Consider the following 21,950-nt stretch of genomic DNA (forward strand, 5'->3'; position numbering starts at 1 on the left):
TTTCTGGCAGCATTCTTGCAGCTTACTGGCAACGCTGACGGCCGGTAAAACGCCACATCAGTTTTTCGCATTAAATTGAATTAACAAATAAAAAAAGGTGGATCGCAGTTTAAAAGTGTATTGTGCTGATTTCAAAATACAACAGTATTGTGTATGCGACATGTGCACGTAACAAACGCAAGCATAGTTTAACGCATAGCAGCCATAATAATGTTACGTCTTGTTAGTTTTTTGCTGGTCGCTTTCGCAGCACCTGCCTCAGTCCTCCTGCCGCAAGTGGCTGCAGAGTCCAGTCAAAGCTTCCCAATTACCACGCTTATTAACGCGAAGTGGACACAAACGCCATTATATCTGGAAATTGCCGAGTATCTGGCCGATGAGCAGTCCGGCCTGTTCTGGGACTATGTAAAAGCAGCGTCAGCATTGGACACGGCGTTCAACGATTATGGTATGTTTTTGTTGTAGGAGGAGAGTGCGTAAACAACAGAGTGGCCAGATTGCTGTAATTCAAATGCTATATCTTTTAGATACGGAATCGCAACAGTATAATGCTGCGTTGCAAGTGGTACGCTCGCATATGAGCGTGCCCCAACTGCCGCTGCTGAAGCTGGTCGTATCCATGCATAGTCTGACGCCACGCATCCAAACACATTTCCAGCTAGCCGATGAACTGAGTGCAGCAGGCGCCTGTGATAACGCCATCTTCGCTCAGGTTGGCACCGAACTCGCCTGCAGCTATGCGCAGTTGGAGCAGAAACTGAAGATTTCACAGACTGCGAGCAGTCTGGATGCGGACGTGGGCAGCTATAGCTTTGATCACATCTATCCGGGCAGTGAGAACAATACGCGCACAGTGGTGCTCTATGCTGATCTGGGCAGTGCCGCTTTTCGACCATATCACAAGCTGCTGGAGAATGCTGCAAATGCAGGCAAAGTACGCTACATTCTGCGCCATCAGCTGGCCAAACGTAGTGAGCGCCCTGTAAGATTATCGGGTTATGGCGTGGAGTTGCATTTGAAGTCCACTGAGTACAAGAGCCAAGATGATGCACCCAAGCCTGAGGCTGGCGCTGGTGGTGCAACTGCAGCCGACGAATTGGCCAATGAAACCGATGTTCAAGGATTTGACTTCAAGGTGCTAAAGGCCAAGCATCCCACACTGAAAAGCGCGTTGGATCAACTGCGACAACGACTGCTGCAGGGCAACGATGAGATTGCCCAGTTGAAGGCCTGGGAATTCCAAGACTTGGGACTGCAGGCCGCTGCTGTTGTTGCTGAAATACAGGGCGATGAAGCGCTGCAGATTCTACAATACACTGCACATAATTTCCCAATGCTGGCACGGACGTTGCTCGCCCACAAGGTGAGCGATGAGATGCGTGCGGAGATTAAACACAACACGGATTCGTTGGGTCGCAGCCTGAATGTTGCGCCACCAGATGGTGCTCTGTTTATCAATGGACTGTTCTTTGATGCGGACACCATGGACTTGTATTCGCTGGTGGAAACGCTACGCTCCGAGATGCGTGTGCTGGAGAGTCTGCATGGCAACAATGTGCATGGCAACTTGGCCAGCGCCTTGCTCGCTTTGGATTTGAATAGCGCCAGCAAGCGAGAGTTTGCTATTGACATTCGTGATACATCAGTACAGTGGATAAACGATATTGAGCAAGATGCTCAGTACAAACGTTGGCCACCATCCGTCATGGATCTGTTGCGTCCCACATTCCCCGGCATGTTGCGCAACATTCGCAAGAATGTCTTCAACTTGGTGTTGGTTGTGGATCCACTGCAACCTGAAGCACGCAGTGTCATTAAGCTGGCCGAATCCTTTGTCATACACCAGGCACCTATACGCTTGGGTTTGGTCTTCGATGCCAGAGCCTCCGACGATGAAACTGTTGAGGATTATGTAGCCATTGCATGTGCATTCAACTATGTGAGCCAGCAGAAGGATGCACGTGCTGCACTCAGTTTCCTGACCGACATTTATGCCGCTGTCGGTGAAACGTCGCCCGTCAACAAAGCGCACATTGTCAAACAGCTGACCAAGGAGGTTAGCTCGCTGAGCAGCAGCAAGGCCAAGGACATACTCGGCGAGGATTCCGATTACGATTATGGCAGGCAGTTGGCAGCCGAATTTGTGCAACGCTTGGGCTTTGGTGCCGTGCGCCAGCCGCAGGCGCTGCTCAATGGCGCTCCCATGCCCAGCAACATTATCAGTGCCGACAGTGATTTCGAAGAGGCTATCTTTACCGAGATTATGAGCCAGACCACAACGCTGCAGAAGGCTGTGTATCGTGGCGAACTGACCGACAATGATGAGATGATCAATTACCTGATGAATCAGCCACATGTGATGCCGCGTCTCAATCAGCGCATTCTCAGCCAAGAGGATGCTAAGTATTTGGACATAAACGGAGTCGCCTCCAAGCAGCTGGGCAATGCAGCTGCATTGAATAAGCTGTCCAACAGGGATATGACAGCCACATTGATGGCAAATCTGAAATACTTTGGTGGCAAGAAGAGCAACGAACGCATTGGCAGCGCCAATCTGCAGTTCTTGACCATCTGGGTGTTTGCCGATCTGGACACGACTGAAGGACGCGAACTGTTGACACATGCCCTGGACTATGTGCAGAGTAGCCAAAGCGTGCGCTTGGCCTTTATACCAAACACGGAGGGATCAAGTAATAAGCGCAGTTTGAATCGTTTGGCTTGGGCGGCCATGCAGACGCTGGAGCCGGCGAAGGCAACGGATCAGGTACTCAAGTGGCTGCGACAGCAGGCGAAACGCATTGAGGACATCCCCAAGCAGCTGGAGGACATCTTGGGCAGCACCGAATTGCATCTGAAAATGCTTCGCGTCTATTCGCAGCGCGTATTGGGTTTGGCCAAGTCCCAGTGTCTGGTTATTGGTAATGGACGACTCTATGGTCCACTTGGTCCTTCAGAGAGCTTCGATAGCGCGGACTTTGCGCTGTTGGCGCGTTACAGCGATTTGCAGTATGGCGATAAGGTGCGCGAGGTGCTGAAGCAATCGTCGAATGAAGTGCACGAGGATTTCAACAGCGATACTTTGCTTAAGCTTTATGCTAGTCTGTTGCCTCGTCAGACGAAGACACGGTTCAAGCTGCCCACAGATCTGCGACGTGAACACTCTGTGGTGAATTTGCCCGCCAAGGAGCAGCAGCTGCCGCACTTTGACATTGCTGCTGTGCTTGATCCCGCTTCGAGAGCGGCACAGAAACTTACACCCATTTTGATCTTGCTGCGTCAAACTCTCAACTGCCAGTTGCAATTGTTCTTGACGCCCGTGGCACAACACAGCGACATGCCCGTGAAGAACTTCTATCGCTATGTTGTGGAGCCAGAAGTGCAATTTGAGACGAATGGAGCACGTGCCGAGGGACCGCAGGCCAAGTTCAGCGGCTTGCCTGCCAATCCACTGCTCACACAACAGCTGCAGGTGCCGGAGAATTGGCTTGTGGAGGCGGTGCATGCTGTCTACGATCTGGATAACATTAAGCTGCGTGACATCGGCGGACCTGTGCACAGTGAATTTGGCTTGGAGTATCTGCTGCTCGAGGGACATTGTTTCGATGCGGCCAGCGGAGCCCCACCCAGAGGATTGCAGTTGGTGCTCGGCACTAAGGCGCAGCCCACGCTGGTGGACACCATTGTGATGGCGAATCTGGGCTACTTCCAACTCAAGGCCAATCCGGGCGCATGGACCTTGCGTCTGCGCGAGGGTAAATCCACAGACATCTATGCCATCAGCCATGCAGAGGGACCCAATACATTGCATCAACAGCAGACGGGAGCCGTCCAGGTGCTCATCACCTCGCTGCGCTCTCATGTGACGAAGCTGCGCGTGTCCAAGCGTCCGGGCATGCAGCACGCTGAGCTGTTGTCCGATGATACTGCGCCAGCACAGACGGGCATTTGGAACAGCATTGCGAATAGCTTTGGCGGCAGCAGTGGAGCCACTGCCACCGATGAGGATGTGGAGACCATTAACATTTTCTCGGTGGCTTCTGGACATCTGTACGAGCGTCTACTGCGTATTATGATGGTGTCGCTGCTGAAGCACACCAAGTCGCCGGTCAAATTCTGGTTTCTCAAGAACTATTTGTCGCCGCAGTTCACCGACTTCTTGCCGCACATGGCCAAGGAGTACAACTTCCAGTACGAGCTGGTGCAATACAAGTGGCCACGTTGGCTGCACCAGCAAACGGAGAAGCAACGTACCATTTGGGGCTATAAGATTCTCTTCCTGGATGTGCTTTTCCCACTCAATGTGCGCAAGATTATCTTTGTGGATGCCGATGCCATTGTGCGCACGGACATTAAGGAGCTGTACGACTTGGATTTGGGCGGTGCTCCATATGCGTACACGCCATTCTGTGATTCACGCAAGGAGATGGAAGGATTCCGCTTCTGGAAGCAGGGCTATTGGCGCAGTCATCTAATGGGCAGACGCTATCACATCTCTGCCTTGTATGTGGTGGACTTGAAGCGTTTCCGCAAGATTGCCGCCGGCGATCGATTGCGTGGTCAGTACCAGGCACTCAGTCAGGATCCGAATAGTTTATCGAATTTAGATCAAGATCTGCCCAACAATATGATACATCAGGTGGCCATCAAGTCGCTGCCGGATGAGTGGTTGTGGTGTCAGACCTGGTGTAGCGACAGCTCGTTCAAGAGCGCCAAGGTTATCGATTTGTGCAACAATCCACAGACCAAGGAGGCCAAATTGACTGCGGCGCAGCGCATTGTGCCCGAATGGAAGGATTACGATGCCGAGCTCAAGGCGTTACTCGCCCGCATCGAGGATCATGAGAATCACAGCGGCATCCCCAATGAGCAGGTGGTCGTCACCACAGAACCGCCAGAGCCGGAGCATGTGCATGGCGAGCTGTGATTGTGTCACTTCTTTAGTAAATATTAAGTCTAATGTCCTTTACACTTAGCAAGCGAAAAAGAATCATGCAACCAAATGAAAATAAAATTAGACATTTTAATTAGTAACTAATTAAAAGGGCCGCGGAGCTCCAAGTCTGAATTAATTTTGCATTCCAAGAGCCTCTCGCCAAGATTTGAACTAAGCTGAAATTAATACAATAAATGCAAAGCACTGAATGCAACCCAATTCAAATGTTTTATTGACTGTCTTAAGTAATGCATCGACATATGTATGTATGTATACTGAGGAGTGGTGGGGGTATCAGCTATAGGTGGTGCCAAGTATTTTCTTTTCCCCAAAGAAGTTATGTGGGACAGTTTCTAAAATGCGCATATTTTTCGTATGAAAATATCTATGTGAATATCAACAGCCAATATTCCGTTGTTTTTTTGAACATTTAATACCCATAAAAGGATATTAATACTGACATTAGACAAAAAATATAAATCTGAAATACAGAGTATAGAAATTTTTAATCAGCAATATATTGTCAGCAACAATAACGAAATTTAAAAGACTTGCATGCACCCGCATATATTGGTCAATTTTTCGCAGTCTGGCAACTCCATTTTGAATTTGAATAAAAGGCGTTACATGTTTTGTTTGTTTTACTTTATTTTAAAATTATAATATGAATTCATTGCATAAATCCACGTACTTTTTTTTATCTACGTAAAGAAAATAGTATTTTTTGTTGTAATATTATCATAAGTTTGGGTTTATTATTATCATTATAAGGTTTAGAGCGTAATTTTGAATTGAGTGGCCGACTCGGGATTTTGTTTTTATGTTTCTATTAATTTTAAGGCAGACAATGAAGTCCAAGTAGTATGTTTTACTCTGGCAATTTGGTTTCCATTTTTAGTTTAGGGAATTCATTGTAAATATGTTTACGTTTTAAAGCGTGTATGTTAAGTTACCTAACGTAGTATTTTGTATTTGATCTTCCCATTATTTAATTTAGCATAGTACAAGTATCTAACTTTTTGTTTTTAAAAATGTTTAAACTAACGCTGAGTGAGTGTAGTATACGAGTGTTAGGTAATTAAAGCTTTGGTTTTTTTTTTTTTGTTGATTTTTTTTTCATTTGTTTTTCATTTTGTGATTTATAAATATTCTCAATATGTTTTCGTTCAGACTACGCAATTCTTATTTTGCTTTTGTTTGTTTTTTAATTTTTTGCTAAAATTGAAACATTTTGATGTCACTTCAACTAAACCATAGGGTTACGAAATAGTTAACATATTTTGTTAATGTGTTACTTTTGATGTAAAGTGCCGCTAGTCTTTGATTAAATTATAGAATATAGAAAAAAATGCGTCTGCCAAAATTGGTTTGTCAGTTAAGAATCCTGATGTACCTTCCATCCTTTAGTACCTCCTTCTATGGTACATACGTATATATGTTTGTATATGTATTTGTATTGTATATTGTATTATTTGCTTGCGCTTTGCTTACATGCTAAGAATTGACGGAACTATAAAAAATTAGACTGCTCTTCTTCTTAAGGTCTCCAAACAATATTATCACAAATATTGTTATAATTTTCTCCTCTCCTCACATCTTTTCTCTTCTCTTCGCGGTATTCAAAATATTTTACGGTTGTTATGCATTGTATTGTATTGTTTTGTATGGTAGTCTTTGATCAGTTAAGATACTATAAAGTTGTTCTGATTTAAATTGTTGTTCGTTGTTCTTGGTTATCTACGCAATAATTTTTTAATCCAAATGTTTATACATATCCTCCAGTTGTGGCTTGAAATAACTCTTCAATTGCGGCCTCTTCACCTTAAAAGTGGGCGTGAGTAAACCATTTTGTACCGAGAAGGGATCGGGATGCAAATACACATCCTTGACCTACACGAAAAAATAGAGTTATATTGAAATAGTAAAGATTACATTATTTAGTTATTTTTTTCGCACCTGTTCGAATGACTTCAGTCCACTCTGTTTGCCCCAATTGAGCATATCGTTCATGATCAGCTCCTTCACGTTCTTATTATTGCACAGGACGGAGAGTGTGCCCCGAACATTATTCTCTATGGCCCATTGTTTTAACACATCCATATCAGGTACAACAACAGCGATAATGCAGCTCTGAAAATATTGTTAATTGAAAATGTTATATTATTATTTATCGATCTAAGGACACATTTTTTTATAGAATAATTTTACTATTATGAGAAATAATAGAAAAAATTAAGATACAATTTAAATTTAGATCCATTTTTCAGTATCTAAAATCGTTCATAGGTATGCTCTTCTTTTATTTAGCAAAATTAAGAACGAATTGCAAAGCTATATTTTTTATTATGATCAGATTGTATTTAATATTAGAAATCCTTTAATGAATTTCAATAATTTCTAGCTCAAGATATAATACTTGATGATTATATTTTTAATCAGATTCAGACGGTAGCATAGCTATCATAGTTTATAATGTTATTGATAAATTGTAATATCATAAATTCTTTTAATGAATGCCACTATTGCCTAATTTAATCAGATTCATTTTTTTCAAGTTCTCTTGTCGTCTTACCTTTAAACTCTCGCCATAGACATAAACTTGATTGACATATTGACTTAGTGTGTAGATATTCTCAATCTTCTCGGGCACAATGTACTCGCCCTGACTGAGCTTGAAGATATGCTTGCGACGATCAATGATCCGCAGTGTTCCATTGGGCAGCCACATGCCCACATCGCCCGTATGATGCCAGCCCTCAGCATCGATGGCTTCAGCTGTTTTCTCCTGATCTTTATAATATCTGGAAAATACAAAATTTAATAAAGAGCAATAAGAATAATATAAAAATCCTCTCGCTTACCCATGAAAGACGTTGGAGCCACGCACGCAGACCTCGCCGGTATTCTGGTTGGCAAAGTATTCCATTTCGGGCACATCGACCAGCTTGACGGCATTGCAGGAGACAGGTGGACCCACATGATTGGGCACATGATCACCCTGAACTGTTAGCGTAATGGCGCCAGTGCATTCAGTCTGACCATAACCCTCCAGCACCAGACAACCGAGAGCACATCGCATAAAGGTCAGCACATTGCCAGCGAGTGGCGCCGAGCCGACGACCATGAGTCGCAAATTGCCACCGAAAGCTTGATGCACCTTCTTAAAGACCAGTTTATCCCAGCAGCCATTGCGACGCAGAACACCACGAGCAATCTCCTTCTCCTTGGCCTTGAGTGCCATGTTGAACAGCGCACGCTTCAATCCCGAAGCAGAGATATCGTTTTGTATCTTGTCGTAGACACGATTCAGCAGACGCGGCACAGCCGGCATCACGGTCGGTTTGAGCATCTTCAGATCGTTGGTCAGCTCTTTAATGTCGCCGGAATAGAAGCCTACACAGCCGCCCACATAGTACATGCCATTCTCGCAGCAACGCTCAAACATGTGCGCCAGCGGCAGAAACGAAACCATCACATCTCCAGCCCTGATGCGATGATCGCCCATTTGCAGGATGACGGCACAGACGCCGGCCACCACATTGCCATGTGTGAGCATCACGCCCTTGGGATTGCCCGTGGTGCCCGATGTATAGCACACTGTGCAAAGATCCTCGGATGTGGGGGGCACTTCGGGATGATTGCCCTTGGCACCCAATTTCTCCACGTCGATGAAAGAGAAGATCTGGACGCCACGACTGCGCGCACGCTCCAGCGTCGTCTGGCGTATGGGCTTGATGGAGACAATGATCTTGAGGCTACGCGGCGCCTTTTCCAGCAGCATGGCTGCCTTGCCATCGTCCTCGACAATGATGATGGACATCTCTGTCTGGCGTATGATAAAGGCACAGGCATCGGGGCCAAGTGTGTCGTAGAGCGGCACAACGACCAGCGAGAAGGAGTAGCAAGCCTGCTCGTACAATATCCATTCGGGACGATTCTGGGAGTAGATGCCAATCAGTTGTTTGGGCCGGGCACCCAAGGCCAACATGCCGGCGCCAAAGTTCTTGGCACGCAGCAGCGCCTCATCGTAGTTGATCCACTAGAAAGTAGAGAAAATGATAAATTACTCATCCATTTCAATCACTTTACTTTATCTCACCTGGTAGGGCGACGTCAGAGTCTCGCGCCAGCCGAGGCAGGGTCCATTGTTGGAGGCGTAGGCACCTTCACGGAACGTTTGGTACAGCGTCCGCACATTCTCTGTGATGTAGGACACGAATTTGCCATTCTTCGACTCCTTGTAGAACTTGGAGACGTGTATTTGTTCTGGACCCTGGAATGAGTTTGAGACACAGAAAACAGAAAACGAGTTCATGCAAAATGAGTGAAGGAGTAAGAAGGAAGAGATCGGTTGTGAGATCGTTACGATAGCACAATGATATAATACCATAATGATAAGAAGTGATTCGAATTTAAAGTGATTGATCGTTTTTACATGTTCCTACATCATTTCCATTAAGTTGTACTTAATTTGTTAAAATATTAGCTCTGGGAAGAAGTTTATAGTTAAATACAACTTGGTTACTATTTATGGTTTTACCCTTCTTTTTTATTAACCTATTTCTCATTAAAATATTTGAAAATAATTTAATTCATTAAAGCATTTTAAAAAATCTAAAATTATCTGTTCGATCTACAAATAATAATATAAATACTCAAAAGTTTACTGAAGCATGGTATAATGCTCAAAATAACAGTTGTGAATATAATAAAAAAAAGTTCTGTAATTGTTCGGTTCTGTAAAAATTAGTTTATGTCTCTGAATGATACTCATACTTTAATCTAGATAAATTTAAATTTATAAATGTAAACAAATTACCAAGAATAAGTAATTTAAAAAGAAAAGAAATTTAATGAATCACATTTCCGGTAAGTTTTTGGCTTTTGCTGTTTGGAAAACTTTTTTTCTTCTTCAAGTAACTAACTCTAGGATATTTATCTAATTGTTTAAAATTTGTATTTTCAACAAGAATTTTAGTACAAATATAGTAATATATCTCCAGCAAGTAAGATTTGCCAAAAATACTGCATTATTTCCAAATGAGCAAATATTTGTATTTATTTGTTTTGTCATCGCATTTTGTGTGCTAGAAAACAGATTGAGAAAGTGCAAAGAAAACGAATCGTTTGCTATTTTGCCGTTTAATACTTTGATGGACATAAATCAATAATCGAACGAGTTGCTGTACATTATGGAAATGGCAATTCGCATGATATATGGTTTATTTTAGTCGAGAAACATAAACCCATCACTCAGCGATTTTAATGGGCACGATAGAGCTTTGAGCAATAAGATAGAGTGAGTGTCTATACTGTGAGTGTGTGTGCACATCTAATGTACTTAGATGTAGTGGGTGCTATTGATTCGATAGGCAATAGACCACTTCCTTTATGGCCAACAGCTGCGAAGATAATTCGACTATGGCAGATGTGTTGATGCATGGAAACGAATATCAAAATAGACCAGAGAGACCTGCTGAGCAATGGAACTCGATCGGGGGAATTTTGGAATAAATGAAGGCATCAGCAGGAGGGGGGAATGTTGATTGCTCACTGTTTGTTTTCATATACCCGACACAGCTATAAAAAAAAAAACACAAGGTCATTACGGCTGAGTGACAATTGAAAAAACATCCTGGATGCAGTTGGCTGCCAATTCAAAAAGTATCTTTAGAGTACATCCTATTGTCGTAATTTATGAAAATAAATAAACGATGCTTAAAGAATTCAATTCATTTTATTACTGCCGAGAATAAAGTAGTTGTGTACACTCTACAACATTCAAATGTTGTTTTCAATGCGCGGATCTAAAAGTATTTAAAAATTCGTGTATTTCTGTACAGATAAAAAGTAGAGAGAATGATTTTGATCGCAAGTTATCGATTTGTTTAGACTGACAGAATGATAATGATGACGCACGAATTAGATTGGATCGGATCGGATCGGTTTTTGGGAGTAGAGAACAGCAAGATGCGAAATACATAATAAGGTTGCCTACCCCTAGGGGCACATCACGCCTACCCTGTGCTGTGTGTCTAGCAGTGGATCATATTTAAGCTGAATTGTGAAATAACATAAAAAATACAAAACAAAATAAAAAGAGAATGCAAAAAATTGTTAATTAGTTTGGCGCGTATCTTCAGTCAAGCGTAGGTTAGGTTTCGTCTTGAGGATACGGGACGTGGTACGGGAAATTCTTCAATTCTCTTCTCATCCACATATCGTATATGTGTTTGTGTTTACCTTGAGCACATCGCTTTGGCTGTTCAGTTCGATGGGCACGCGTACACTGGTGATTTGGCCGCAACAAGACATACTCTCGTGTGTTTGTCTTAATTATTTAACACAATAATTCACTGGCTTTTTAATTGGTTGCACTGACTTTTATTTGCGTACGATTATTTCGGACGAATTGAGGGGTCTCTGTTTATGGGTCATTCATTCAGTTGACGCAGATGTTGTTGTCGCATTTAATATGCACATTTTCCAAACGAGCTGCAAAATTAAATCAATTCAGTCACACAACTTTTCTCCTTTAATTATAAACGCACGTACTTATATATAGTATATTATTTATACGAATGTTTTCCACAATTTTGTTTTTTTTTGCACAGGTATTTAAGATTGTTTTGTATTTGATCTAAAATTAAATCACATCGCGTTTGTTGGTTTATTTATATTTTCACTTTATATCAAACACGTACTCTGTCGCTTTTCACTGCCCTTTTGACCGACCGAAGTGGGGGAAACTCATCAAAGCAAATTATGAAATTTTGTAATTATGGCGCCTGTTGACAATTTACATTTGTCAAGTGTGCAGCCAATTCAATTTTTGTTTATAATTATTCAATAATGTCAGTCTGCAGCCACCTCACTTGAACTGCCCCAAGACTCGGGCGATATATCGACAAGACGGCCGACTTTAGTTGGCCTGCCCCAAATGTTTAAAAATAGGCGCGCTCTTCTGTTGTTATCTACAGCCGAGTGGACGCAAAACATACCAAACCAAAAAAAAAAAAAAAAAAAAACAAATTAGAAAAAAACAAGCAAGAAAATTTCTCTTTGGCATACGAAATATTTAATACTCTTTTTGTATAATATTATACCGGAATTTTAAGAAATAATTAGGAACTCTAAATAATATACATTTTAAGTTCAAGAAATATGAATTGTTACTTCATTATTGAAGTCTTGAACGATATTAGAAAATAATAAATTTAATAATTAGAATGAAACTCAAATCTAATTTTAATAATTTCAATAATTATGAAGATATTTTAAGTTGAAGAAACATGAATTGTTCCCTCATTAGTGAAGAATACAAATTTTTGACGACATTTAAAAATAATAAATTTAATAATTCGAATAATTTGAAATGCCAAAAGACACAAATCTAATTTCGATAAATCAAGTCCCTTCACAGCGAACCGACTCAATATATACGCAAATGTTCACGTCTGCATAATATAATAATAATTGAATAGTTTCGCTACGCTTGAAGAAAGACCGCCCCGCTAGTTACAAAGTTGTTTGACAATATTCTAATTAATTGCACACGAATAAATGCTACAACATATTAGAGAAAAGAAAGTGCGGAAGCTATGTGAAATATATAGACATGGTTTTATACTATGATATAAGAGTATTCTTTGCGAGTCTGAGTCATGGGAAAAGACTCAAGAGTTCTTCGGTTCGCTGGGATGCCTCGAGGCAATGGCAGATTGAATAATATAAATGGGCAATTGATGTTTGAGTTATGGTAATTGTGGATGCCGTAAAAATGCTATAAACCGTTGGCGGCTATCGGTAAAATGGGAATTGACCTCAAACACATAAATTCAAATGGTTTTTCATCATTCGGTTGGAAAATTCGCCTGTCAAGCGCAGCAAATTAAAAAAGTATTTAAATATTTAAAATAGGACTTATTCAAGTAAGATAATACGATTCTTCCTGTCTCTCATTATAATCCAACTAGCAGTTCGTTAAGAAATTTTCTTTGACAGTTGTCATGATTAAGTAAGACCAAAGAACAAAGTCTTATAGATATATGCGGACATCATATAGATATTCAATTGTTCAGTGCTCTAAATTTATTCCACATGACTTACAATTTATGGTTTCTGGCTGGAATATTACATATTGTACGCTATATATAAATGATGAGACATTAGCTGTGGGATTTGTCCATTTACCAAATGTGTATTTAAGGCCACAAACTAAATATTCAATTAAGCGCACATGGTAATATTCTGGAATTTAGACGCGCCCCCAAACAACATTACGTATACGCAACTATAAAAATACGTATACGTAAGTATAGAATAGATTTTATGGATAGTAACTGGATTGAATCAGATTGTGTTATGTTTTTCAACTGTTTGCGATATAATTTAATTTTATTGATTCATATATCAAAATGAATTAGAGCCGAAGTATTTTCTCAACTGATTTTTATGTATCATATAGTATGTTTTATTTTCTTTAACACTTTATTTCTTTTATCCTATATAGTATTTTGTTCTGAGAGTAGAGGCGTCTGGGCGGTGGCCCCTACGCTATGTGGCAAAAGAAAACACTGATCACCGATGTGAACTTGAACTTGAGGGCCTGAGTTTACAGGCCCAGCGATCGTGGCGAGGACAACGGTACTTTGACACTTTGAACATTGGTCTATTAAATATGTCGTTCTCTTTCTGACACAATCTTTCTTTTTTTGCTTTACGTAATGATTAAACGACCGTATTTTTGTCAATTTGTTGCAAATTGTCAAGCTACTCGTGTGTTTTTCTTGCGTTTTCTGTTTTTTTTTTTTTTTGCGTATTTTTTGTGATTTTTGTATTTTTGAAATTTTGTAGTATATACGAGCTATTATTTATATGAAAAAGCAAAAAAGTAATACGCGACTTATGTAGTATATATACGATATGTACATGATGTTGCTTTTGTTGTTAACAGACGAATTTGATTTTGTTGTTGCGGTTGCTGTTGCTGTTGGTGTTGTTGCTGCTGCTGCCGTTGTGATATTATTGTATTTTTTTTTGTGGACACGCAAAACGCAGAACTCGACGACACGATGTTGAATTTCGAACTGAACAGCGATTTCGGTGGCTAAAAATGATTTTGGCAAAAGATTTTGATCTTGCTCAGGCTTTTGCCGAGAGAACGGGTGAGCGCACTGGTGTATTAACCAAAGGAGCTTCAGCTGGTGCCCGGAGGGGGTCGGGGGGTGGCAATGGGGTTGGCAAATACGAATGCTTGCCTAGGAATTTCATTCGTTTATAATTTTTATATTAAACGGTTTTCGTATGTTGTTTTCCACAGACATATGTACATATGTACATTTTCATGTATGTAGATTTCACCTTCTTCTTCTCTGCTTAGTTTTTGGCTTGATCAAGTTGTCTGTCTATTCTGTCTGCTTCTTCTTCTGCTTGCCTGTTGTTCTTCGTTACGTGCACGCGATTAGCAATCACAGGGGGGCAGCACATGTGACGTCGTTGTTTTTGGGGAAGGTGGTTGTGATCGCCAGGAGGGAGAGGAGAGAGAGGGAAATCAAGCGAATCGAATCGATTCAGTGTGGTGGCGGCAAAATGCCCTTTGATGTGTTGAAAGCATAATTTATGAATTAAAACAGGAGCATGGTGTTAAAAGCGCGATTCAAATAAACACTAAAAAACATTTGTTTACATTTCGGACATAACCTGAAGCATCGAAGAAAATTCAATAATTATTTGAATGGCTTGCGTGGATTATAATAAACACGTCATACGTATTCAACACACATTAAACTTTTATAATAAGCAAATTTAATGCCGTGTATCCTAACCTCAATCAAGTGGTTCAATTTATGAATGCAATTATTGTAGTATTTTATGCGCATACATATAGTATGTACATACATACTTTCATATGTTTTTTGGTATTTTCGTATTTTGACGAAAATAGTTGTGTCGAAGCGCAATGAGCACAATTTACAACGGAGCGTTTATAATTCATACACGTAATATGACATTTTAAATGCTCGATATATACATACATTCTTGAAATTGCTGTTGTTGCATCGCCAGACAAGTTGTCCCTGTCCTGTCATTCATATTTACATATACATATATGAATACTAAGCAAATATACATACTCGTTATAGCATTAGACATTTAACAAACTAGTTCAATATTTCCTTGTTGTGATCAGCTTGTCAACGTTTCATTGATAGCGCAGCTCCAAACAACTTGAATCGATAATCACAGCTTATAGTAAGGGTATTCCTCGATTGGAAAATGTTTACGAAAACAAGGAAATCTTGTAAACAAACCCATCAATTGCATTTGATTGTGTAAAACAACAATTAAATGGCACAAGGCAGACAATGCAGTTAACGAAATAAGAACAATTTTCGAATATCGGAAAATCGATGTGCATTGTTGATATAGTACTTGAACTTGTGTGCAGCGACTTGTTTATTTAGAATGTCAATATATGCATGTAGATGTTTATTTTCGAGATAATTAAAAAAGAAAGAAAAAGAGAGTGCGCTGCAAAATGCGGTCAAAAGTCAAAACAAATGTCGGCGCCCTGTCCATAAATATTTATAACAATTGCGAAGCAACAATACCAAACTTTGTAAGCTACTTATACGTATGCAATGCAAATTGAATGAGTATCGAATTATCGAAACTAATTAAGGCAAAATTCAACGTCAATTGAGCCATGACATGATTTATTTATCTACATATGTCGCGATTGTCGCTGAGACCAGTTGATAAATTATCAGCCAGCAGCAAAGCAGCAAGTCAACGAGTATGTTGCACATTTAAGCATTTTAGCATTTTGGCATTTTGGCAGCTATTTGGATAGGCCGCCAATTAGAGCGTGGGATTTGAATGGTTTGCACCACGGTAGCTGTCGCGTCATTGCAAAAATAGAAAATCTACAACAAAAATCTCTTCTGAATGAGAAAAGTCCCAAAAGTGAAGAATCATGTGACGACAACAGAAACGAAACAGAATCACAATGCTGCGAGACATGTCCACATCAAAGGCCGACCCAAGATTCGTGTGTTCTACCTCAAAAACGAACGAAAAAACAAATACAAAACCAGAAAAAAAAAGAAATGAGGAATATTCTTAAAACAAACAAATCGACAAATTGATGATGTAATAATGCTGCTGGCAGCGACAAGTGATTGGTAATTGCAATTATGAGGAAGATGAGGGAGAACTGTGCTTACCTCCAGCAATGGGGATTGATTTTCCAGAGGCACTAATGGTTTTTCCGGTATTGGTCGCGTTGCAAAGTAGTAGGCAATACTGGCCGCCACACTGGTCAAGGTCAGGGTGCCCAACGTTCCGCCAAAATAATAAAGATACCCATCGATTTCGTCCCCTGCAATCAAAAGATGATATATTGGAGCGAGTTTAAGTATACATAGTATAAAAACACAGCTCAATTCAAATTATTGATTTCTAAATGAGTATGTAATTGTTTAATAGATACATTTGCAAAAAGACGTCATTAAATCCAATCCAATTAATTATATTACATGAATTTACAGATTCAGTATTTAAAAAAAGTTTTTAATAACTTCAATTGTCACAAATTATTATGATTATTATTATTTGTAAATCTACAAAAATCACTTTAAGAATTTGAGTTTCATTTCTATTAGTTTGAATACAATTAGTAAATGTTCGATCCACCCTTGTTAGCAATGATCTCATGGATTCAATGTGAAAGAAATTTCGAAAATTGTTCAAAATATTCAATGGCAACCGAATTTCTGTCTCAGTGATTGTAAAAATGATTTAAATTGTGCAATAAATATTGAAATACGACTATAGTATTAAAAATGAAATACGTTTCTTGAACTTGTTGTACTTACAGAAATATGAAAAATTGCTGACTATCAAATGATTGATATAAGCTAATACCGATTTCTCTGGCGTCATTGTTGTTGCTGTTGTTGTTTTTATTGGTGTTGTTGTTGTTGTTGTTGATTATTGCTGTCTGTTGTATGTTTTGTAATTGTACTTGTTGACGATGTTGTTTTTCTTGTTGTTGCTGCTTTTCTTAGATACCTGAGTGAACGTTACGTGTTTAGCTTAATGATTGCCCACAAAACTTTGCCTGCAATGAAAACGAATTTTTAAATCAATAGAATGAAAAAACGTCAACTCAATGTCGCAAATTAATATACAATTTTAATGTGGTACATGCATTTTACAATCTCGTGGGCAAAGGTAATTACTTTAGAATTCATTTAAGGCCCTTAATTACTTGAAAAACTCCACTAACCATATCGAAAAAAACATAATTAAACAATTTTTTAGCCCATTGGATTCACACAATTGATAAACAGCATCTATGTATATATTGGGAAATAATAAACATAAACACTTATTCCATAATAGAATATAATTCGAAAAGTACAACACTATTATTTGGCCGCATTTAACCTGTGGGGTTAAAGGCTAAATTAGGCAATGATAAGGCCTCGCAGACGAGGTCCAGCTGCTGGATTCCATATTTAGATTACCCCAGGTCAGAGGTGTTATTGGATTTCAGCTTTTTGGCCCAGTGAACTGCCCTGGCTGATACTATTGCTCTCAAAGCCCAAACAAAACTGCTGAGACATGAAGTATGCCATAATAATAATAAAAATAATAATGGAAACAGCTGTACTATCTTCCCGACACACTTGTACAATCTTTATCTATATTGTTTAGTATGCAGCACAACAACAAATGCTAAGATACTTTATAGAAGGCACTTTTATTTGCTTTTCTAAGCTATGATATGATCAACGCTTGGATACCCTTTCATACTCTATATAATGTTATTTATTTTTAAGCAACTTGTTTTAGTTTTTAAATCTTCAGCTATATTCAATGCAAATTCCTTCAAAATTATATAACTTTGCTTTCGAATTTATTATTTATTATCATGGTAATTTATTTAAAATTCGTATGTCAAATTATCCCTTCTAAGTTTGATATATTTTTAGGATGGATAGAAAGGATTATCCCCTCACCAAAGTATCTAATTTGGAAGCCAAAATCAATATTTACTTGTGCTATTTATAATTATCTAAATTGCCATTCAACTGCTAATCGATAAAAAGAAAAGCCATTTAAAGATTTTAAAAAGCAAAAGCACTTGGCAAGCAGCACTGGCGCCATCTAGCAATAGGAAGCTGCAAACGCTTTGTTTACAATTGTTATTATATTTTGTTCTTTAATGCAGATAAAATTTTAGATTAAAATCATACAGAGGAAACTCTAAATCTTTGGGAAATACCTGAGAAATAAAAGCTTCAAGTAAAAACAAACAAACAGCAATCGCGAATAATCGTGTATGAATAAATTTACATATTGAATTTAAGTGCTCTGAACATTAAATGCTAAGTTGGAATTTCTCGCATTTGTTGTTAAACTTGTTCAATTACAGGTGCCTGAAATTCCCGGCAGCATTCTAAACAGTTGAAAAGTTGAAAAGGTTTTTCCGGAAACAAACAAGTGCATTTATGTTTAATATAAATCAAATAGAGGTTCAACTTGAGTGGTATTAATTACTCAATCAGTATGCAGTCTAATAGCTGCTAAAATATGTACAAAATGAGCGTGGGTATTCAGTAGCTGTTTTAAGTTACGACATAAGGTTATTATTTAGTTACCTTTTATGGGTGTAATAACCTTAGAATGAGGACACACTAAGCAAAAACTGAAGCGATTTACTCTTCTTTTAGTGCTTCCCGGACACTGCTTCAACTGCACCGCCCACAACAACTTGAAGTAAACACAGTCTGGCGCAGCCCAAAAGCAGAACTGATAAGTGCAGACAGAGGCGGCACATATATACATACATATATACAATATATATAAAAGTCGGCTTTATCAGTGCCCGGTTCGCAGTGGAGCTGAAACTTTGCACTCATCATATAGTAATGCGATTATGCAGCCTGGGGATCAAAGACCAAGAAGCGACCTATTTGGTGGACGGTCTAGACTTGCATAATTATGCAATGGGTGAACTACGACTAAGTTGAAACACTATAACTCAATATCCATACGGAGTCAGCAGCGGATCAAGTGGAACAATAGAAGGAAGACAAAAGCGGCAAAGAGAGAAAAAGGAGGTGAGAGCAAGTGGGCTGGCAAGAGAGTGAGTGTTTGCGATAAAGAGACGCGTTTAGTATCGTGGGGTCAAGGCGGTCTTTTTGGGTCTCTCTTTATGCTTAAGTGTTCTTTTTACATATTATTTTTTTTTCGACTGCATTTTGGTTTTGGGAGCATTGATTTTTCGCCAAGTGGATGGCGAGACACACGTGCAGCGTTACGACTTACCGCAGCATGAAACTCTCAGGTTTATTCTATGTGTATCAAATGTACATACGACGCGTCTGCATGTTATTTAATGTTTGATTTATCACTTTGTGTATTTTTAAGCCAATATCCATAAATAAATGTTGGGAAAATCAATGAAATTAACGTTTAACACACCGCCACCGACAACGACAGCGACCCGGCAGCCGTATTTAGACAATGCGACGGGTTTGGGAAGGAGGAGCAATATAGAACCAGAGAAACAAACCGAAAAATACTGCTAAACGTTTCGAGCGACTAAACTGAACTGAGACTCTGAGCCGCACTGCCAACACGAGAAGCCTATCGACGAGCTCGACACCGAGTCTCAAGCCAACAAACAACCGTCTCCGTCCAGACGTAAAATACGACAAAAAAAAGTCAGTTTATATAGCGTGATGGCCTAGGGAGCTGCGGGGCATGCGTGCATCGAGCCGACAGCGAGGCATGAATGAAGCCGAGAGAGCGCCACTAACTCACACACACATACCACCTCACACAAAGAGAGCGCAATGCGAGTGGGAGAGAGCGCAGCACTTGATGGGAGAGCGGCAGCAGTCAAAACAATGTTTTCGAGTCAGTTTTAACTGCCCGACAAGCGGCCAAAAGGCAAACACGCGACACGTGCAGGCTCCAGTTTACACAGGCGAACCCAGGGAGAGACCTTTACAAAGAAGAAGAGAATGACAGAGAGGGAAAGAGAGATGGAGCTGGAGTATGAGCGAGAGGCATTGCATGCCACCGTGCATTGTGTTGCCGAAAGAGTGAACGTAACAAGGAGAGCGAGTTGAGGGAAGCGGGGCTTGTGCGTCATGTGCAAAGAAAGAAAAAACCATAATTTGGGGGTGGTTGGTATCGTCGTGCTTCTCGTGACGCAATTGCTCCTGCACTGCGACATGTGTTTGCGAGGGTTGTTCAATTTACTTTTAAGTGCAGATTCTAAAAAGAAAAAATTCTTAAAGAGACAAAAAACCAAAAAAAAACAAATAATTAAATTAAGATATATTTTTATTTATTTTATTTTTGCATGTTCCCACATGCGAAATTTTAAATTATTGGCAAATAAAATTTTATTCAGTTATTAGACAACTTAACAAATTACAATTAATGGGTTTTCACTTAAAAATTATGAACTGTACTAATATTTTTTTCTAATACTATTCAATTAAATTATTAAAAATTTAATTTATTATTTATTTATTTTTTTTATTTTTTTATTCAAATTTTCATCCATATTTTCCATACCGTTTTCTATCCCTTATGATAGTACTTTTTATACTTTATTAATTTTTATTTTATTATTTATTTCATTCAAAAATTTACTTTATTATCGAGCACCTCTCGCCCTTAAGCGCTTGCTGGAACAGTCTATGTAGTTTTGTTATGTATGTGTCCTTTTTGACAGCTGTTGTGTTTTCGTTGACATTTTGTGGAATCGTTGGCCTGATTTTAAACTTGTTCCAACTTGACTCATAAAAAATTCAATGTGATTGGTACTGTAGTTAGTCTACAGTATTCTAGAGGCAACCTTTTACGACAGGCCGTTTGCGGCCCTTAAACAACTGACTTTTTGAGCCACGAAGCTGGGCGCAAATTGGCAAGACAACGAATCTGCTGTGCGAGCCAAACTGTCGCCAAGTCAGCAAGAGTATCTCCTAGATACACAAGGCGTGGGTGTTTGTATGTGTGTGAGCCGCTAGCTATTTTGATGCTGTGTGTTTTGCATGTTTACTTTGGACACAGATAATAATACATAGCACACTTTCAGGCGGTCTATTCGTAGCGTGGACACGAACCCAAGTGGTGTGGGTCTTGATTGTGACACCATTTTGAGCAAGTGGAATTCTCGCACAGTGGGGTCAGTGTCATGGGTCTTTTATCAGTGGATCAACCACAACAAGAACAGACCGCAGCTTTCAATGAATGTTTACAAATGGCACATTAAAGCAGAGCTTTGTTATTGTGTAAAATGTCCAGTAGTAGTTATTGTATAATTAATGCGAACAGTTGAGCTAAAATGGGCAGCACCAAAGAAGTCATGGAAGTGGAGGAAACCCTCAGTTCCGAGGGCAGCTTTGCCAGCACCGTGGCGGGACAATGTTGCAACTCTGAAGGTACAGTGGATGAGCAACAGGCAATACGACTTGAAGAGGTGACAGTAGCAGCACAAACCAAAGGCAAGAAGAGTCCTAGCGAACTCTCTGGGGGCAACAACTATGCGACGAGTAAAAATGTTGCCGAGGGTAAGTCAAGCAGCTGTTGTATTTAGTTATAGGTCGTTATATAATTGTCTGAGGGAGCTTTTAGGTTTAATGGATATAGCTTTGCTCTCGGCCAATGCGAATCAGCTGCGCTTCTTAATCACTTACAATCACGAAGCTTCCACATACTATTACAGTCTGGCTCTCGTTATACTCTCCCTCGTGCTGCAGGTACTCGTGGGCATTGTTCTAATCTTCAAGGTGAGTTCAAGAATTTTCAGCTTGCAAGCTTAACTAAACGTTCATCCTACAGCGTCGTCTGAAACATTGTCGCCAAAGTCGCCACTATGTGAGAACCAATGAAGTGCTCATAATGGGTGTATTCCTTATCACTGTGATTAATGTGCTCCTGGCTGCCTTTACCACAACCGATGGACATTCCAATTAGACTAAAACCA

The 21,950-nt window shown here is 39.9% G+C and overlaps 3 protein-coding genes across 7 annotated transcripts; 2 read left to right on the forward strand and 1 right to left on the reverse strand.

The window, feature by feature from the left end:
* The first annotated feature begins 25 nt into the window (after positions 1 to 25).
* LOC117566980 (UDP-glucose:glycoprotein glucosyltransferase) lies at positions 26 to 5,152 on the forward strand. The gene is made up of 2 exons (XM_034246643.2): positions 26 to 448; positions 528 to 5,152. Exons 1-2 carry the CDS (start codon positions 211 to 213, stop codon positions 4,922 to 4,924), a joined length of 4,635 nt encoding a protein of 1,544 aa, XP_034102534.1. The 5' UTR covers positions 26 to 210; the 3' UTR covers positions 4,925 to 5,152.
* An 851-nt stretch (positions 5,153 to 6,003) lies between these two features.
* LOC117568276 (long-chain-fatty-acid--CoA ligase 5) lies at positions 6,004 to 19,576 on the reverse strand. Of its 3 annotated transcripts, none has more exons than XM_034248767.2 (8): positions 19,274 to 19,576; positions 16,813 to 17,057; positions 16,162 to 16,316; positions 9,033 to 9,206; positions 7,795 to 8,972; positions 7,506 to 7,734; positions 6,890 to 7,063; positions 6,004 to 6,823 (listed from the first exon to the last, which is right to left on the reverse strand). In XM_034248767.2, the coding sequence occupies exons 2-8, from the start codon at positions 16,877 to 16,879 to the stop codon at positions 6,686 to 6,688; spliced, it is 2,115 nt and encodes a 704-aa protein (XP_034104658.1). In that variant the 5' UTR covers positions 16,880 to 17,057; positions 19,274 to 19,576; the 3' UTR covers positions 6,004 to 6,685. The 3 variants fall into 3 exon arrangements, with proteins under 3 accessions (XP_034104658.1, XP_034104659.1, XP_034104660.1); XM_034248768.2 differs by lacking the exons at positions 16,162 to 16,316; positions 16,813 to 17,057; positions 19,274 to 19,576 and adding exons at positions 10,955 to 10,990; positions 11,177 to 11,428; positions 13,865 to 13,972; XM_034248769.2 differs by lacking the exons at positions 16,162 to 16,316; positions 16,813 to 17,057; positions 19,274 to 19,576 and adding exons at positions 11,177 to 11,428; positions 13,865 to 13,971.
* A 1,129-nt stretch (positions 19,577 to 20,705) lies between these two features.
* LOC117569275 (ninjurin-B) lies at positions 20,706 to 21,943 on the forward strand. 3 transcript variants are annotated; one of them, XM_034250377.2, is made up of 4 exons: positions 20,706 to 21,004; positions 21,060 to 21,534; positions 21,599 to 21,753; positions 21,806 to 21,943. In XM_034250377.2, the coding sequence occupies exons 2-4, from the start codon at positions 21,309 to 21,311 to the stop codon at positions 21,938 to 21,940; spliced, it is 516 nt and encodes a 171-aa protein (XP_034106268.1). In that variant the 5' UTR covers positions 20,706 to 21,004; positions 21,060 to 21,308; the 3' UTR covers positions 21,941 to 21,943. The 3 variants fall into 3 exon arrangements, with proteins under 3 accessions (XP_034106268.1, XP_034106270.1, XP_051860394.1); XM_034250379.2 differs by having other exon boundaries at positions 20,706 to 20,961; XM_052004434.1 differs by lacking the exon at positions 20,706 to 21,004 and having other exon boundaries at positions 21,472 to 21,534; positions 21,588 to 21,753.
* Positions 21,944 to 21,950: the final 7 nt, after the last annotated feature.

Source organism: Drosophila albomicans, chromosome 3 (assembly GCF_009650485.2).
Source record: "Drosophila albomicans strain 15112-1751.03 chromosome 3, ASM965048v2, whole genome shotgun sequence".
Taxonomy (NCBI): domain Eukaryota; kingdom Metazoa; phylum Arthropoda; class Insecta; order Diptera; family Drosophilidae; genus Drosophila; species Drosophila albomicans.

What these genes read in the sequence shown, in the direction of transcription:
- LOC117569275 (XM_034250377.2), top strand. Translation starts at nt 21,309, where the DNA reads ATGGGCAGCACCAAAGAAGTCATGGAAGTGGAGGAAACCCTCAGTTCC. An exon ending in GAGTAAAAATGTTGCCGAGG is followed by an intron (nt 21,535 to 21,598) that starts GTAAGTCAAGCA and finishes GGGAGCTTTTAG; the next exon opens with GTTTAATGGATATAGCTTTG. An exon ending in GCATTGTTCTAATCTTCAAG is followed by an intron (nt 21,754 to 21,805) that starts GTGAGTTCAAGA and finishes TTCATCCTACAG; the next exon opens with CGTCGTCTGAAACATTGTCG.
- LOC117568276 (XM_034248767.2), bottom strand. Translation starts at nt 16,879, where the DNA reads ATGACGCCAGAGAAATCGGTATTAGCTTATATCAATCATTTGATAGTC. An exon ending in CTCTGACGTCGCCCTACCAG is followed by an intron (nt 8,973 to 9,032) that starts GTGAGATAAAGT and finishes TCTACTTTCTAG; the next exon opens with TGGATCAACTACGATGAGGC. An exon ending in TCTATGGCGAGAGTTTAAAG is followed by an intron (nt 7,064 to 7,505) that starts GTAAGACGACAA and finishes CAATATTTTCAG; the next exon opens with AGCTGCATTATCGCTGTTGT.
- LOC117566980 (XM_034246643.2), top strand. Translation starts at nt 211, where the DNA reads ATGTTACGTCTTGTTAGTTTTTTGCTGGTCGCTTTCGCAGCACCTGCC. An exon ending in CACGGCGTTCAACGATTATG is followed by an intron (nt 449 to 527) that starts GTATGTTTTTGT and finishes TATATCTTTTAG; the next exon opens with ATACGGAATCGCAACAGTAT.